General features: G+C 50.4%; 1 protein-coding gene across 1 annotated transcript; it reads right to left on the bottom strand.

Moving 5' to 3' along the window:
* Nucleotides 1–8530: 8530 nt before the first annotated feature.
* C1ql2 (complement C1q like 2) lies at nucleotides 8531–10643 on the bottom strand. Its single transcript, XM_005007717.4, has 2 exons — nucleotides 9941–10643; nucleotides 8531–9342 (listed from the first exon to the last, which is right to left on the bottom strand). Exons 1-2 carry the CDS (start codon nucleotides 10622–10624, stop codon nucleotides 9163–9165), a joined length of 864 nt encoding a protein of 287 aa, XP_005007774.2. The 5' UTR covers nucleotides 10625–10643; the 3' UTR covers nucleotides 8531–9162.
* Nucleotides 10644–12790: the final 2147 nt, after the last annotated feature.

Raw genomic sequence — 12790 nt, 5'->3', positions numbered from 1 at the left:
TATGATGTTCTACGTGCAAGTCTGATGTATTTCACTTATGAGAAGGGTCTTAAGTTGCATCCATTTACCTATAAAAACCCTCAAGTTTATTCCTCTTTATAGCTGAGTAGTATTCCATTGCATAAATATTCCCACATCTTATTTATCCATTCTGGCTGATGGGCATTTGGGTTGTTTCCAAGACTTAGCTATTATAAATTGTACTGCTATAAACACAGGTGCACACATATCACTGTAGTATGATGTTGTAAATTCTTCTGGGAAAATATCCAGAAGGGGAATAGCTGGATCAAATGAGGCCTCCAATCTTATTTGTTTTGGGAATCTCTACATTGATTTCCACAGTGGCTGCAGCAGTGTACACACCCACAAGCAGTAGAGAAAAGTTCCTTTTACTCCACAGCCCTGTCAACAATTGTTATTGGTTAGTTTCTTGATGACAGCCATTCTTTCTGGAGTGAGATGGAATCTCAGTGTTGTTTCAATTTGCATTTGTTGAATGACCTATGATGTTGAATATTTTTTCATAGATTTATTTCCTATTTGTACTTTTTCATCTGAGAAGTATCTATTCATCTCAGATGCCCACTTTTGAATTGTGTCTTTGATTGGGGGGGGCTGATTTTTTTCAGTTCTTTACATGTTCTGGATAGAAGTCTTCTGTCTGAGGGACAGAAGAGCAAGTAGATTTTGAATGGAACACATAATGACAAAGCTGGTTTCAGAATCCAGAGGCCAGCAGGTCGCTTGCTTTGGACCCTGTCCTTTGAACACTTCTGGATCTGCCAAGTATGCCCTGTGGAGCTGAGAAGACAAGTCAACCTTCCAAAGTCTTACAAGAGTCATGTTGATCCCACGGAAGCCCAGTAGGTCTGGAAAGAGGGCCCAGCCCAGGGTGCATGCCCTCAGTGCACCGGCTCCAATGGGCCCTACTGAACAGCCCCCACCCCAGTGCTGGAACTTCAGTGTGATTATCAGATGGTCTCACTGTGCACAGTGAGAGGTCCTGAGCCACTGGGCTGTGTGCGTCAATTTGAAATCAGTCTGTGATGGAGCTGGCCGTCAATGGGTGTTTGCATATTCATGTGTCAGAGCCCTGAGACTTAGTCACGGCTCCAGGAACAATTACGCAGGGGCTTATTCGCCTGGGAGTCAGCAAGACAGCTCACAGGATCTGCACAACGACTTCCAGTTTCGTGCACATTGTATACTAGGATCCACGTGGGGAAGTGATTATCACAGTGGCATGCCAAGAATTGTGGACAGCACACTGGGTTGTATTCTGACTTTAACACACATAAAAACCACTGGAAACGGTTTCTCCCCTCCTCTTCTGTGAAATCGGCACAATTATCTTAATCTCACTGGGCTAATGAAAGGACAGATATGTCTGAAAATGTTCTCTGTGGCTTCGAACACATGGACACATTCATTGATGCCAGATATTAACGCTGAAATCCAGCCTCTCCTCATTCTGAGTCCACATTCTGAGTCCTCATTCTGGCTCCACAGAGAACAGAGCAATTCCTGACAACCACTTCTTCACCATGCCCGGGTTTCAGCTCCATCTCATGAATCCTCCCAACTACACACATGTAGGAACAAAAACCTCATTTTACAGATGGGGAAAAGAGAGGCTCAGCAAACTTCACAACCTGTTAACACATTGCTGAGCTTTGTGGCAAAAACAGATTTAAATACAAATTCAAAGACTGTAGTTAAGCTTTACGAAATATGAGTAACTCCAAAAAGTAGCCAGGTGGTGTCGATATGAGAGTGACTTTTTTCCAAAACAAATGTTAGAATGGTGATGACAACCAACTGTTACGGAACAGTTCCCAGCAATATTATTGACATCCACTGGCTCATTCACTCCTCACACTAGTTCTGTGGAATAGGTGGAATTTTACAGAAAACAAAACCATGGGTTAGAAAGATTAGGTGGCAAGCCTCAGGTAACCAGGGGGCAGGCATGAGAGACAAAGAATTGGAGTACAAGAAGCAAAGCTTTGAAGTCAGAACTGGGCTTCATCTAGTCTTTGGGCATTTCTTTGTTGAGTGATCTTGGGCAAATCACTAGTCCTCTCTGTGCCACTCTAAGTTGCTGAGAAGATATCTGGTAAAAGATTTAACTTGCTGAATCTTACTTTGCTCCATTGTTGAGATTAAGCAAGATAACACAAATAAAAGACTCATCACAAACCATTTTAAATGGGCAAACCCACATTTGACTCCTATCTACCCTCTGTGTTGTGACCTGGTTACTTTTAAAGGGCTGGGCTATTTCTGTGAGCTCAGTCTGCTTGAAGGGAATACGTCAGACACCCTGTGAGCCTGACATCTAGGTGCCTGAAGCAGTCTTCCTACCAGCCAGGGTTACCAGACATCAGAGCAGTGTCCAGCCTTCCCCTGCCCTGGGTGAGTTTCAGGGGAGAAGAAAGAGGCACCACAGGACAAGGGAGAAAGGGAGAGAGATGGAGCCGCTCCCCCAACCTGAGGCCTCAGGACAAGGTATGCAGCAGAGGAACCAAGTGGCTGCATTCAGGAAACTGTGACCCTGCAAAATACCACATCCACTTGGAAGAAGAGGTCTTTGTTCCAGTTTCCAGAATGATCCCTGTGGGCAAGCAGACACACACCATTAAGAAGCATAACTCAGCCAATCCATTGCCCACAGGTCAATATAGGAAAACTAAGAGTGGTGCACTCTCTGGGAAATCCTTGGGATGCCCAGGCTTCCCTGCTTCCACCAACCTTTACCCTCCAGCACCACATCTTTCCCAAGGCTGGAAAACCTAGGCAGCAGCTAAAGCTCAAGGCACTGGAAACCAGTTCACCCAGAGAAGGGATCACCAGACCCCCATGTACTACAGGAGTCCCCTTCCTTCTCTCCTATCCACAACAGCAAACCCTCTGGCTAGAGGGATCTCTTGTCTAGCTCGCTCAAAGGAAAGAAATGGCTGTAGAAAACATACCAGACAGCAGAAAGAGGGGATGCGCTAGGATAATCTGTAAACTGGATAGAGACATTGTTGCACTGCTTAGGAAATAAGGCAGGACAGAAAATATAAGTGGAAGAGGCATTCCGTTAGCAGAGGCTATGGCTCTGCTAGACCAGGAAATGCGGGGACTTGCAGTTTACAGGTCTGGAGGTGGGAAATTTGTTTAACCAATTAAGGTCATTATCAGTGGGATGTACAAGCATACAAGAACAGTACCTCAGGGAAAGAAACAGGCTCAGCAGGAAGCCCTGTTCACAGTGGCTCCGACTGATCATTAAGAGAAGAGAGCAGGTTCAGAGGAGTATTTAGAGTTTTACACTCTCTGTGGACAAATTCATGCCTATGTGCATTTGAAAAGTCTAGAAGAATGCAAGCCATGCTATTATAGAAATTATCTCTAGGGAAGAAATCACATAGCGGGGAGGGAGTTTTGACTTTCTGCTTTATATTTCGCTATACTGTTTACATCTTTTCCTAAGTGCATATTATGTCAACAATTTTTCAAAAGATGTTTTCCATTTGCAGGAGATAAAAGAACTCTGATGGCAAATTTTTCAAGTGAGGAGCTTGGCTAGAGATGAAGATACAGCCCGAGCAGCCTCAGAATACAAAGGGCATCCTGAGAAGGCAGCCCAGCATAGTCCCAGGGCTGCAGTGTGCTGAGGGTCACATGTCTGTGTCACCTGGAAGGTTCTGATAATTGCTCACAATGTAGCCAGGAACTCAAAATTTATGGTAAATCCTCCTTTATATGTGGTCCTCCCTGTTCACTTAAACCTTACAAACTCAGGGCCCCCAGGTGATGAGGACCCTTTATTAACAGCAGTAATTCACCTTGCTGGGAGAGATCATCTTTTGATCCTACCATACAATCACAGGCTTATGTAGAAATCTTTCCAAGATCAACATTTTAGGATCTGTCAGGATGCCCCTACCCATTCATTCATCCATCTATTCATCCACTCATCCACCCATTTACCCTCATCTATGTATCTACCCCTTCCACACATATTTACGAACCTTGACTTTGTGCCAGGCACCACTCTAGCTGCTGGGAGCAGTGTGTTTTGTGATGATCCACAAAGACACAGGGACTGCCCTCATCAGGCCTGTACTCCACAGAGATGTCACAAGTGTAACACGCACAATGGTGAAGAATTTCAAGTTTTCTGGGCCCTCTGGGAAGAGATAAAGAAATTTACTGGAGCACCAGGATGGGGATTAAGGATTATTGGGACTGATGTGCTAGCTGAGTCCTGAAGAAGGAGAAACTAATCCAGAGAAGAGAGTTCTAGTTCGAAGGAGTGGCATTACTGGAACAGGAACATAAATAGGTGATAGAAGCAAATCCTGGAAATGAACTGATTACAGTGCTAACGGAAAGCAAATGCTTACCTTCAGGGGCCCCTGGCTCGGCCCCTGGCTTCTCCTGCAGAGCGCTAGTTAGAGAAATGCACCCTCATCGTAGTTTGCTTTATTAAGGTCTCATTTCCCTGCTCTGCCCAGATTTCCAGAAGAGTGCACTGTGGGGTCACACAGACCTTAGCAAGATCCTGGCTGTTCTCTTGGGGAAGCCGCTTTCACACTCTGGACCTCAGCATTAATTCCTACTTTATATGGGGTATTGCAAGGACACCAATTTCTGACAGATTTTAAGTTGTTGACAGATAAAAACTGCAGCTCTGCCTGACAGGGTGGGGTGTGCTAAGTATGGATCAGTGGACTATTATATCCCCCAAGCACCTATGTGCCTCTGGAAATTATTATGGCAAAATTTAATTTTTAAAACCACTCATATCACATATTGCCATGGTTGCTGTGGCCCACCTTCGTTTGGGGGATTAGCTCTCCTTCACCAAAGGGGATCAGAATGTGGCAAGAACAGGACACCAAATATTCTATGGAAATTCTTCACTTCATTCTGTCTGATATCAACAGGGCCTCTGGAGAGACCCTGCCTGGCCCGGACCATCCTGACTCTTAAGAGTTGCTCCAGAGCTAACAGCAGTCTCCAAAACTCTCCAAAAATCAGAAAAAGAAAATATCAGAACTTTATATATTTTAATCTAAAAAAAGAGGGAGAAAAAAATCAAGCATTACTAATACAACATAGATCGAAAGTATGCACTCCAGAATTAAAAGTACACAGGCTTACCTGTGACTCATGAAAGAACAGATTTCCATGCCTAAGATTCTGGAAAAATGGCAAATTGAAGGAAAATACATGAAATAACCTTCTTTTCTCTTGGATCCAAGGAGGGAAGACCTATTTCCAGACTTGGTCAACTAGCTGGAATGTATTAACTTCAATGTGCAAGTCCTTGGATGAATATAGATACAAAAAGATGGAAAATTTTTAAGTATAGATTGACAATGGTGTACATAAATTATTCATAAATCAAATATACATTGAATGTGAGTGCTCACAGAACATTTAACTAACAAGACCACATGATCTGGGGAGTTTGGCACAGCCAGCCCGTGCAGTATGGTCCACTGTGGTGTTATAATGGCCCCATGCAGAGGGCACCTGGACTTTTGTCTCAGGTGCCCCAGAGAGCATCTGCTCCCACAGACAGAAGGGAAACAGAGTAGAAGGCATAACTTCTATTGGCATTTCCAGGATCAGGTGTATGTCTCATGCACTCAGGCAGTCCTGAAAATAATTAGGCATATAGATGTTGACTCTGGACATAGGAAAGGCTCTCCTTCTGCCAGTCAGACTCCAGCTAAGCTCTTCCCACCTGCAGTATATCCCCTGCCCAACACTACCAAGAGACAAAAGGAGAGGCAGGTTATGGAGGAGATAGCTAGGTGCAGGTGGAGCATGTGGGGTTTGTGACTTACCATCCCACAGGGCCATCAACTCTGACCCAAAGCCACAGTGTGCAGCCAAGTCCTTGCACGTAGGAGCCTATGCTCGAGGTGTTAGGGGCAGGGGCATCCCATCCAAGCAGTCAGGCAGCAGAGTTACCTGGAGTAACTCTGAGTTCAAGCCGCAGCTCAGCTTTTATGAGCTTTGTGAACTTGAGCAAGTCATGAATGTCTCTGAGTCTCAACTTCCCCAGCACCCACATATTCAGAATAATGCCTTTCCTACTTCTGGGTGATTAGGACACTAAAGTAATACTGTACAATTATGACAGAAAAAAATACGCTACACAACTAGCAGCAATGATAAGAGTCTGGGGCAAAGGGTTTCTCACTTTCTATGTACAACCCAAGCTTGGTGGCTCTGCAGAGGCAGCAGTGATGGGAGGCCCGGTCTCCCAGTGCTATCCTGCTCTGTTCTGGGAGAGTCAGTCAGAAGCATGATGCGGTTACAAGGGGCCTGCCTAGGACCTAGAAAGCATGCAGATGCAGACGGCTCCAGAGCTGGCCAGCTCCTGCCTGCCATGCCTCTGCCTGCCGCCTCATCAATCCATCATCCTCTTAGCTGCTGACACCTCTGCCAGCACCTCCTGGCAGCCCAGGCATTAGAATTGCAAGAAGCCCAGCTGCACCAGGGAATACAGATGGAGGAACCTCAGATTCAAATTTGTCTTAAGTATTGTGAACAGCCAGACCCGGGCAAGGCGTCTCCACTGCCCTTCTGCCAAAGGGGAGTGGCAGGGGTTTTGTTAGGAGTACAAATTGCTTCTTAACGCAGAGGATAAAGCTGGGCTTGGGTACCTCCTTAGAAATTCCTCCTGTTCCCAGGAAAGCCACTGCTGCATGTCAATTTTAATTTTTGAAATTTAAACGGAGGGCTTTGTGTCTAAGCTCCATCTCCTCGGAGGAAGGGGAGGAATAAGTCAAAAAGGATTAGGGGACCGCTGGGGATTGCAGATCCATAGCAATTAGACTTCATTTGGGTCTCAGATATTTGGTTTTAATCGCATTTCTGGATGATACAATCAACAAGGCATCAGAAATTGATATGAACGCAACTGTAGCCAAGCTGATTCTGCCTTCTTCAGTTCCTTGAAGCAGGGGATTCAGCTCAGTTTGGATTTCACAATCAGTGGGGTAGACTAGGGAAAGGAATTGGGATTCTGTTGAATTAGGGGATGGGTGTGTGTGTGTGTGTGTGTGTGTGTGTGTGTGTGTGTGTCTCCCTGCTTCTTTTTGAGCACTTTAGCCCTGGACTCTAAACAAACATAATCATTGCTCATATACAACTGAATGATAATAAAATATTATTCAAATAATATAAAAGCACAAAGGGGAATAGCCAACAGCCACAGGACTCAGGCAGAGGGTATAGTTGTCCTTTAAATGCAAATAATAACTTCCAACATTTTCCAGGAACTAATGTCCAGCACAATTCAGTGTAGGGACAGACATGCAACCAGAAACACGCACCATAATAACATGGACCTATGAACACATGTGTATACACGTATAACATGGACTCTAAATTGGAGAGATGTGTGTGTGCGCTAACCCAGCTTTTCATAGATACACATTCCAGGGTTATCTCTGTGCACTCATTCATGCATATTTCTTTTCAAATACTTGCTCAAAATAAGCTCAGTACTGTGCAGTTTACTAACAGGCTTTAATTTGTGTATGTAAGTGTGTAAGTGGGGGGGGGGGATACTATGGGTTGAACCAGGGCCTTCCCATTGAGCTATATCTCGAGTCTTTTTATCTTTATGTTTATTTTAATTTTTATTTCAAGACAGTGCCTAGTGGTGGTGGCACATGCCTGTATGTAATCCCAGTGTTCTGGGAGGTGGGCAGGATAATAAACGGGAGCCCAGCCTGAATGACTTGGTAACTGGTTGCTCTGTAATTCGCTGCTTGTTAGAACTGGGTATTCTAACAACAAAAACAGACAACAGGAAAATCACTGAAGCTGTGTGACATCTTCTAACTTGCATGTGTAGGATGCTGAAGGAAAGAAACTCAGCAAACAGGGGCCCCAGGCCACCGCACAGTTGGAAAGGGAAGACCTCAGGACTGTCTCTCTTTGAGGGACAGTGTCTATCTCACTTACCACAATGTTCTGGCTGAATTCAGGGACCTCAATGACTCACAGAATCGCTCTGTTTACCAGTTCTTCTAAGAGTTGTGGCCCCAGCTGGGATGCAAGTGCACAGGTCTGGGCTCAGGATGTCGGGGAGATCTGCTGGGGACTCTGCATGTCCCTCTCAAGAGTCCAAAAGTTCACAGGTCCCCAGTGTCAAGTGCTTCTCCTGCCTCCTGTGATGGAGAGCCCCCCGTCTCCCGGCCTTTTCCCTATCCATCCTCTCCCCTTGGCCTCCTCTCAACTCCAGGAAAACAAAGTGGCCCAAACTGCCAGAGACTGGAGACCTAACACTCCTCTACTACCCTCCCCCTCCTTTTCCTTCCGGGGCAGTGCACTGGTGGACCCTGGACAAAGGTGATGTGTGCACTCCCTGTCTCCCACACTGTTTCACAGAGATCAGGCCAGAGATCAGGGCATGGATGAGGCTACTGGGGCCCAGTTTTGGGTTTACACCATGATGGATGCCTGAAGTTTCAGATTAGGGACTATGCTGATAAAAACGAAGGAGCCCATGTTCTAAAAACATAATTTAATGCATCGCAGTGGGTCTGATTCAGGAGGGAGTGCAGTATGGAGAGATGAATTTTCCCTTTGCTGGAATTCTGCTGTTGGTGGGATTTTTAGGTAATGGACTGGAAAATCTGCACAAGTATTTCAGGTAACAAAGAAGGGTGCCCTAGGGAGCTGGTGTTCATATTGGCCCATCTCCCCTGGCCACAGGGCTTAGGACCTTTGGCCTGGAGTACTGGGAAGAGGAGGGGGAGGAGGAAAAAGTGGAGGAGGAAGACCAGGAAAAGGATGGGGAGGAGTCTGGAAGAGGGCAGACTCCTATATAGCCTATCCAGTCCAATCAGGTTTGCAAAGTCTGTCCACCACGGTTGCCCCTGCCCCCGAGGGCTGGGGTTCACACTCAGCTCGCCACTTGGGCATCCCCTCTCCCTCCCCGGGTCAGGGGCTAGGCACTGACCGGAGGGCTGCGTAGTGAAAGCAAACACAGAGGCCAGGGCGGGGCATGGAGCACAGCGGGGACGTGTCTTTTCCAAAGGAGATGTCAGGAAGTATCATGAAGCAAAGAGTGGCCTCACCAAAGAGCCGCGGGCCCCGAGGGGATACAGCAGCCTGCAACCACCTCGGCCCTCTGCACCCCTAATCCGGGTACAGAAGAAAGCCCGAGAATGTGCTGTACTTGTTGTTATTGCCGCCGTGCGCTTTCCCGCCGTCCAGCTTCACGTACACCTCGTCCCCCGAATCCAGGTGCAGCACCACGCTGTTACTGGCATAGTCGTAGTTTTGGTCGGCGTCCTGCGCAATGGCGCTGGCCCGAACCTGGGGAAAAATCACAGAGCAGGTGAGCCCCACCGGTTCTTCCTGAACCCTTGCCGGCCGCCACTTGGCGCGCTCCCTGGCTGCGTTTCTGCCTGCGACTTCAGGGGCGACGCTCCCACCCAGCTTCGAGTCCTTCCTCTCCAACTTGGCCAACTCCTTTCTGGTCCTTTCCTCTCCACACCCGGCGAGTTCGGCAAGGAGGAGAGAGGGGGATTCGTGGACACTGACCCAGTATAGAAGAATGGGAACCAGGGACCCAGGGTGGAGAGGAAAAGAGGCTGGGGGCCAAGGGCGACCGATGTGCAACCCGAGACCTAAAGGAAAACGGTTTTTGAGGAGCCGACAAGGCTGCGGGGCGAGAGGACGCTGGCAGCAGCGGGGCCGTTTAGGGAGCCGAGTGTCTGGCGCTCAGGGCCGACACTCCGAGCCCGGCTCCAGTGGAGCAACCCAGGAGCGCAGAGAAGCCGGACGCTTTGGCACAGCGGCGCACTTCACACTTTACTTTGGGCGCTGTCTGGTACGGAAAAGGGGGATGATTCCTAGAGAGGTTAAGGGCCGAGGGTGGGGCCCGGTAGGGGTGGGAGAGGAGGCCACTGACCTGTCCGTTCTTGCAGAGATCTGCCCACATGCTGGTGCCGTCGCCTCCGCGCATGAGGATGTGGTAGGTGAAGAAGTAGATGCCGCGCACCTGGCAGCTGAACTTGCCCGTGGTGGGATCGTAATGATTGCCAAGATTGGTGACCACGTCGTCGAACTTGAGCACCTCATAGCCTTCGTGGGGGCTCTTAAGTCCCACGTAGAAAGCAATCTTGGGGCCGCTGAAGGCGGCGCTCAGCGCACTGGTCACATCACCCTCCGAGTCGCCGCCGCCCCCGGTTCCGCCGCCCATCGCTCCGACGCCGCCGGCCGCGCCCGTGGTCAGCTGCAGTCCAGGCAGCCCCGGCCGCCCTGAGTCGCCCTTCTCTCCTGGGGGGCCCCTGGGTCCAGGCGGCCCCGGCTCTCCAGGAGGGCCCCTCGGCCCGGGTTTGCCTGGTCGTCCTGGGTCGCCCTTCGGTCCCTGGATGAAGGGAGGCGGAGGGTTGGCGCTAAGGTCCTGCATGACTTCCAGGGCCGCCGTGCTGGGACCCGGCGGCGGGGCCTTGGCGCCCGCGGGGCCTCCGCCGGGCGCGGCGCTGTAGGGGTCGCAGATCATGCGACAGGTGCCCATCATCTCGTAATGCGCCGCGCCGGGGGGCGCCGCCTGCAGCAGCAGCGGCAAGGCGATGAGCAGCCCGAGCGCCATGGCCAGGAGCACGCCGACGGCCGCCAAGCAGGCGCGCCGCCGCCGCTGCCACAGCCGGGAGGCGACCGCCACCAGCTCCTCCTTACCTCCTGGGGAGGTAATGGTGAGGCGGCGCGGGTGGCCCCGCTCCCCGCGCTCCGGGGCCAACTCCGCGGGTCCCGGCCGCACCCCCGACGTGGCGACCCCCTGCCCTGGCCACCCGACTACTTCAGCGAGACGCGCCCCGGCCTGGGCTCCAGTGCTCTCCTCTCTGGGGCTGCTCTGGAAAGCGGCAGGACCCAGCACGCATGGCGGGGGGCGCACCGGACGAGCCTGGCGCCCCTGGTCCGGGCGGCGGTGACCAGGAGGTCCGAGTCCGCGTGCGGCGTCGACTCCGCCGCGCTGCCTCCTCCCAGCTCGGCTCGCAGGGGCTCGGCCGGCGCCGCCGAGCGCTCTGCTCTGCTCTCCCGCCGCTCGCTGGCTCCCGCGCGGAGGGGGGACCCAGCTACCCTGACGTAAGAAGTCCGGGGCTGAGCGGCGGTGGAGGCGGCGGCGAGGCAGCGCGCGCTGCCATCACTCGGGAGACGGCGCCCTCATGTCATCAGCCTCCGGTCCTCCTATCCCGCGGCGTCCTCGAGAGAAGCAAAGGCACTGCTCCTTCTGGCGGCGCCGGGGAGCCACAAGCGGGCGCAGCGGGCGCAGTCCCAGGCTGGGCGCCACAGACACACCCACAGCGGCCACGCTCACGCGCCTCCCAACGACCCGCACGCACTGACACCCACGCGCGCAGAGGCCGAGTGCACACAGGCACCCCCACATGGCCGCAAAAGCGCTCAGAATCCTGGTGCCGGCAGTGTGCTGGGGTGGATTTCACCTAGCATCCATCTCGCTTTCTAGACAGGACCAGACCCAAACAGACCACGTCCAGGAAAGTCTGGTCCTCAGGCACAGCAGGGAAGAACGAAAGAAAGTCTCCGGAGTTACTTCCAACTGGGTAACTCTCCCTCCTGGACTGTGTTTCTTAGACTAAAAAGTTTCACACTGTTAAACAGACCTCAGCAGAGCACCCCACCAACTCTTTTAAGGACTCTGAGAAGCCCAAGACCTCAATACAAAAATGTATTAGCCTCAGACCGTGACTTCCACTGACACAATGCCTGGCTCCTGCTATGTATAAAGTTCAGTTACAAATTTAAACTTTGATACTGGTATTCGCAGTTTGTCTTGGTGTCTTCAACTCACATCCAGACTCCTGGACACATTATTTTATAATACAGTCCGAAGCCATTCTGAGCCCAAGTCTGGAATAAACTATTGCTCCAGAGGAAAGAATTGTGCTTGCCTAGCATGCTCGGGGTGGAAGACAGGAAGAGAGGGAGGGAGGGAGAAAGCAAGGAGAAAGAAAGAAAAAAAACAGGCAGCCCTGACTCCCAGTTCTGCAAGTGCATGCCTTCTCTGAAACACCCCTCCTGAGGGCCAGCTCCTGCTCCGCCCCAGGGCTGTATTGCATGTCTAGACCAACCATGCAGAGCCCTGGAGCTACAGACATTGTGTTGTAGTAGGTTAGTTAGTTGATCCATTTTTGTCACTGTGGGTCATTTTCCCATCCCACCAGGAACTGATCCTCTTCCTTCATTTCCCAGGGCAGGGTACACAGTCTGAAAAGAATGACCAGGTCTAGCATGAAGCCAGCTTCACCAAGATGGAAGAAGAAAGCCATAATTACTGGGCATCCATTGTGCATTGACTCTGTGCATGTACCCTGTTCACCCATCATACAGAAGAAAAAGCAAAGACTGCATGTGTAAGGTGCTTGCCCCATGTCTTCCACCCACATGCCAGAGCCAGTGTCTTGGTCTTGAGATGTCTTCCCTCTGTGCCCCAGAGCAACGCCCTGAACCAGTAAATCTAGGAACCATGTTACCTGGTTCCCATCCTGGCTTTGCAACTTCCTTTCTTTGTGACTGTGCACAAATCGTTTCTGTGAGCCTCAGTCACCATGTGCATAGAATGAGGGCTAGAGAAGCACCTACTGAGTAGAGTGAATGAGTTAGGGTAGGGAAAGATACCCACTTGCTTGGTGCTATGATACTCACTGGGGGAGAAGGGCACATTCCAAAGACTGCAGGGTGCAGAAGAAGTAGTCAGCTCTGCTGGGGAGGAGACAGAGACAGCTTCAGATAACTG

Source organism: Cavia porcellus, unplaced genomic scaffold (genome assembly GCF_034190915.1).
Source record: "Cavia porcellus strain 051 isolate PalLab524CR breed Dunkin Hartley unplaced genomic scaffold, mCavPor4.1 scaffold_12, whole genome shotgun sequence".
Lineage (NCBI taxonomy): Eukaryota > Metazoa > Chordata > Mammalia > Rodentia > Caviidae > Cavia > Cavia porcellus.
Note: the sequence above shows the minus strand (reverse complement) of the source record. Positions and strands in the feature narration are given on the sequence as shown.

Excerpts from the sequence above, each read along its gene's own strand:
- C1ql2 (XM_005007717.4), bottom strand. The coding sequence starts at position 10,624 with ATGGCGCTCGGGCTGCTCATCGCCTTGCCGCTGCTGCTGCAGGCGGCG. Across the intron at positions 9,343-9,940 it reads ATCTCTGCAAGAACGGACAG|GTTCGGGCCAGCGCCATTGC; the intron begins GTCAGTGGCCTC and ends ATTTTTCCCCAG.